Raw genomic sequence first — 3,404 nt, 5'->3', positions numbered from 1 at the left:
AATAAAATTTCTTTTTTTTCATGTTATTTGTATTTATATTTCTCTTTTATATTTTTTAAACTATTTTTACTTTAATATAATATTTCTTTATAACCATTTTTATTATATCCATTCCTGTATATATAAATATTATTTAATATTTTTTTTTTTATTTTTATATTAGTTGTTTTACACATTATTTATTTATATATCTAAACTATCTATTTTAATATATAATAAAAATTCTATCATTATATGTCTGTTGATATAATTCAAAAAATATATCAAAAAAATAAAAAAAAATTATAATCATTTAATATCTATTTTTACTTAATACATATATATTATTAATTAATCAAATAATTTTTTTCTAATTTATTTAATAATAAATATTATTTTATTATTTTAAATACTTAATTAACCAAAATAATAAATAATCTTATTTTTTTTATTGATTAAGATTTTTTTTAAAAAAATTATAGAAATAAAAAAATATGTAATATAGTAATTTTTAAAATATGCTTTTTTTATTTTAAACAATATAAATAAAGCAAAATTCATATAAAATATATTAATAATAATTATTTGTTATTTTATTATTTTATTTTTTATAGATTAAATAAATTAAAATATAACTAATTTTATTTATAATTAATTAAGAATTAAAAAATTTAAAATGAATAATAATCATTCATAATTAAGTTTTAAAAACTCTATAATTAGTACAAACAGACCAAAAACAAGCTAAAATAAGTCTAAAAATCCTTATGAATAGTAATTTAATTTATTTAATTAATAATTAATTTTAATAGCTAATTTGAATAATCAAAAATGACATAAATGCAATAATTAAATAATTATACAATTATCGATAAAGTAAAAGATTAAATGTATAGTTAATAAAAAAAAAAAAAAGGAAAAATTAATTGAAGAAATAATAAATTTAAAATAAATAATTAACCAATAAAAATAAGAAAATAATTCTTTAAAAATAAAGTTTACACAAACATAAAAGCAAAGTTAAAAATATGAAAAAATAATAGAAGAAGTCTAAAGTAGTGGTGGTAAATTAACTTTATAAAAACTAGATTAAGAAGTATTTTAAATAATAAAAATAAACAAATAATAATAACTTTTTTAAAAAAGAATTTTTTGTATATGAGTTTAAAAAAATAAATGAAAGATTTATAATAAGAAGTAGATTATAAAAATTAAGAAATAAATACTATGAAAAAGAATATAAAATACACTACATATCAAGAAATAAATGTTAATATTATATATATATAAATATTAAAAAGACGATCATATATTTTAAAAATTTATATATTATTATATTTATATATATATTATTAAATTTTTATTTATAATATTTAACATTTATATGTAAAGAGTGAAAACTAAGTTTTATAAGGTGAGTTATTAAAATGTAAAAAAATTATAGATGAATAAATTAATTAAAAGGCATAAAATAATAATTACTTTGACAAAGCGAATGACTTAGAAAAAAATACATCAAATTAAAATCATAATATGAAAATTTACAAAAATAATACCTTAATGCATAATAAAATCTAAAAATATATGAAGAAAAATATATGTAATTAGAATTTTAATATAATAGTGTTTCAAAAGAAATTTGTCTTTATCAATAAGAAATTTATTAATTAAAAATGAGAGAGCATGAATTCCTTAAAACAAAAAAAGAATAAATAAAACATTAAACATCAGTTTTATAAAAAGCAACGTCTTAAAAATTAACTCCTAATTAGAATTTTTAAAAAGATTAAATGGAGTAAAATAAAAAATAAAATAAAATTAAAAAATAAATATAATAAAAAAAGAAAATTAGCTTTAGAAAAAAATAAAATATGTAAAGAATTGATATTTGCAAATAAAAAAATATCTGAATTGGAATTAAAAATATTAAAGATTTCTTAATAAAAAAAACAAATTATACAAATCAAAAAAAAGAAACAACAATAAAACGTATTTCAATCCAATAAGTATTCCCAATTGCATATAATCTTCGTTTTAGTCTTCTTGCTAGAAAAATTCCTTATTAAAATATACATTTATATTTTTTCTCTTAATAAAATTAATAATAAAGTGTGATGAATTATTAATAAATTTAAGATGTTTTAAGAAAGTATTTTTTTTTTTTATTTTAAGATTATTATATAATTAGTGAACCATTCAATTTGTAAAACCTTTAAAGTTTAGATATTTTAGCTCGTTTCTTTGTAGAGGCAGATCTTACTTCTGAACAATATACTTATAATAATTTAGAAGAAAAAACATGTAATGTAGAAATAATTAAAGAAGCATTATTAAGTATCGTTTAGGAATATGATTTATAAAAAATAGAATAGAATTAGACTTAAATTTAAGATTAGATAGCTGTATTAATTAAAACAAGAGGAGAAAGTATAAAATAGACATTATTAAGTTTATCTTAAGATAAAATACACATAAATTTCTAAGATATAGATTAAGCATTTTAATAATTAGATATAATTTTACCTTTAGAATGTATGGATTTCCTTATTTTAGTTATGTATTTATAAAGTAGTGAAAATCTTAACTTTTTAAAAATTTAAGATTTATTTAATACATTTATACATAGTTAAAAAAATTAGAAAAAAACTAATGGAATTATTGAAGAAAAGGAATATGAAGAGAGCTATGATTTTGATGAAAAAGAGAAAAATAAAGAAAATTTTAAAGAGGTTGAATATTAGAAATAAGATTTAAAATAAGAGTATTTTTTTATTTTATTTTTATATATTATTATTTGTTTTATTTTATTATTATTTAGAAGTGATAATGAATATGTCGATGATTTTGAAAATAAAGAATGATATTTTGATATTTATTAACATTTATTTTTAAATAATTTTTGATTTTGTAAAAATATATTTTTAAAAATTATATTTTCTATTAAAGTATATTAATATTTTGCAAATTTTTAATAAATTTTAATTATAAATTTAATTTAAAAAGAATATAATTTATATTGATTATTATTTAAAACAAAATTATTTGTCAGTTATTTTTTTTATAAAAATAAAATAAAAGATATTCTTTGACAAAATCTTATTTTTTTATTATAAAATTACAATTAAATTATATAAAAAGAAGGTGAAAAAATAAAAATGAGACGAAATTTCTAAAATCCTAACTAAATTATATAAAAAGAATCTCTATAAAACAGAAAAAAATGAATTTTAATTATATAGATATTAATTCGTCGCTAAAAAATAAAATAACTACTCAAGTTAATCTAATAAATAGAATTCCTCTTATAAAAATATAAATTAATCTTAATAAAAATAAGTTTCTTACTCTCATCCTAAAAAGTAGGTCAAAGACTCTATAATGATAATAAATGTAAAAACTACTATAACAATATATGCATTTTTTTT

General features: G+C 14.1%; 1 protein-coding gene across 1 annotated transcript, besides 10 other annotated features; it reads left to right on the top strand. All coding sequences in view use genetic code 6, as the record gives it.

The window, feature by feature from the left end:
- Positions 1–295: 295 nt before the first annotated feature.
- Positions 296–335: a microsatellite.
- An 802-nt stretch (positions 336–1,137) lies between these two features.
- Positions 1,138–1,674, top strand: IMG5_112700 (hypothetical protein; the record flags this gene model as incomplete). Its single annotated transcript, XM_004034771.1, has 2 exons — positions 1,138–1,248; positions 1,372–1,674. The coding sequence occupies 2 exons, from the start codon at positions 1,138–1,140 to the stop codon at positions 1,654–1,656; spliced, it is 396 nt and encodes a 131-aa protein (XP_004034819.1). The 3' UTR covers positions 1,657–1,674.
- Positions 1,287–1,355: a microsatellite.
- Positions 1,300–1,353: a microsatellite.
- A 101-nt stretch (positions 1,675–1,775) lies between the features above and the next one.
- Positions 1,776–1,819: a microsatellite.
- Positions 1,776–1,821: a microsatellite.
- Positions 1,781–1,828: a microsatellite.
- Positions 1,829–2,741: 913 nt separating this feature from the next.
- Positions 2,742–2,788: a microsatellite.
- A 54-nt stretch (positions 2,789–2,842) lies between these two features.
- Positions 2,843–2,909: a microsatellite.
- Positions 2,863–2,916: a microsatellite.
- Positions 2,917–3,273: 357 nt separating this feature from the next.
- Positions 3,274–3,314: a microsatellite.
- Between the last annotated feature and the right edge of the window lie 90 nt (positions 3,315–3,404).

Source organism: Ichthyophthirius multifiliis (genome assembly GCF_000220395.1).
Source record: "Ichthyophthirius multifiliis unplaced genomic scaffold scaff_1120509250918, whole genome shotgun sequence".
NCBI lineage: Eukaryota > Ciliophora > Oligohymenophorea > Hymenostomatida > Ichthyophthirius > Ichthyophthirius multifiliis.
The sequence above is the reverse complement of the archived record's forward strand: the minus strand, read 5'-3'. Positions and strand labels throughout refer to the sequence as shown.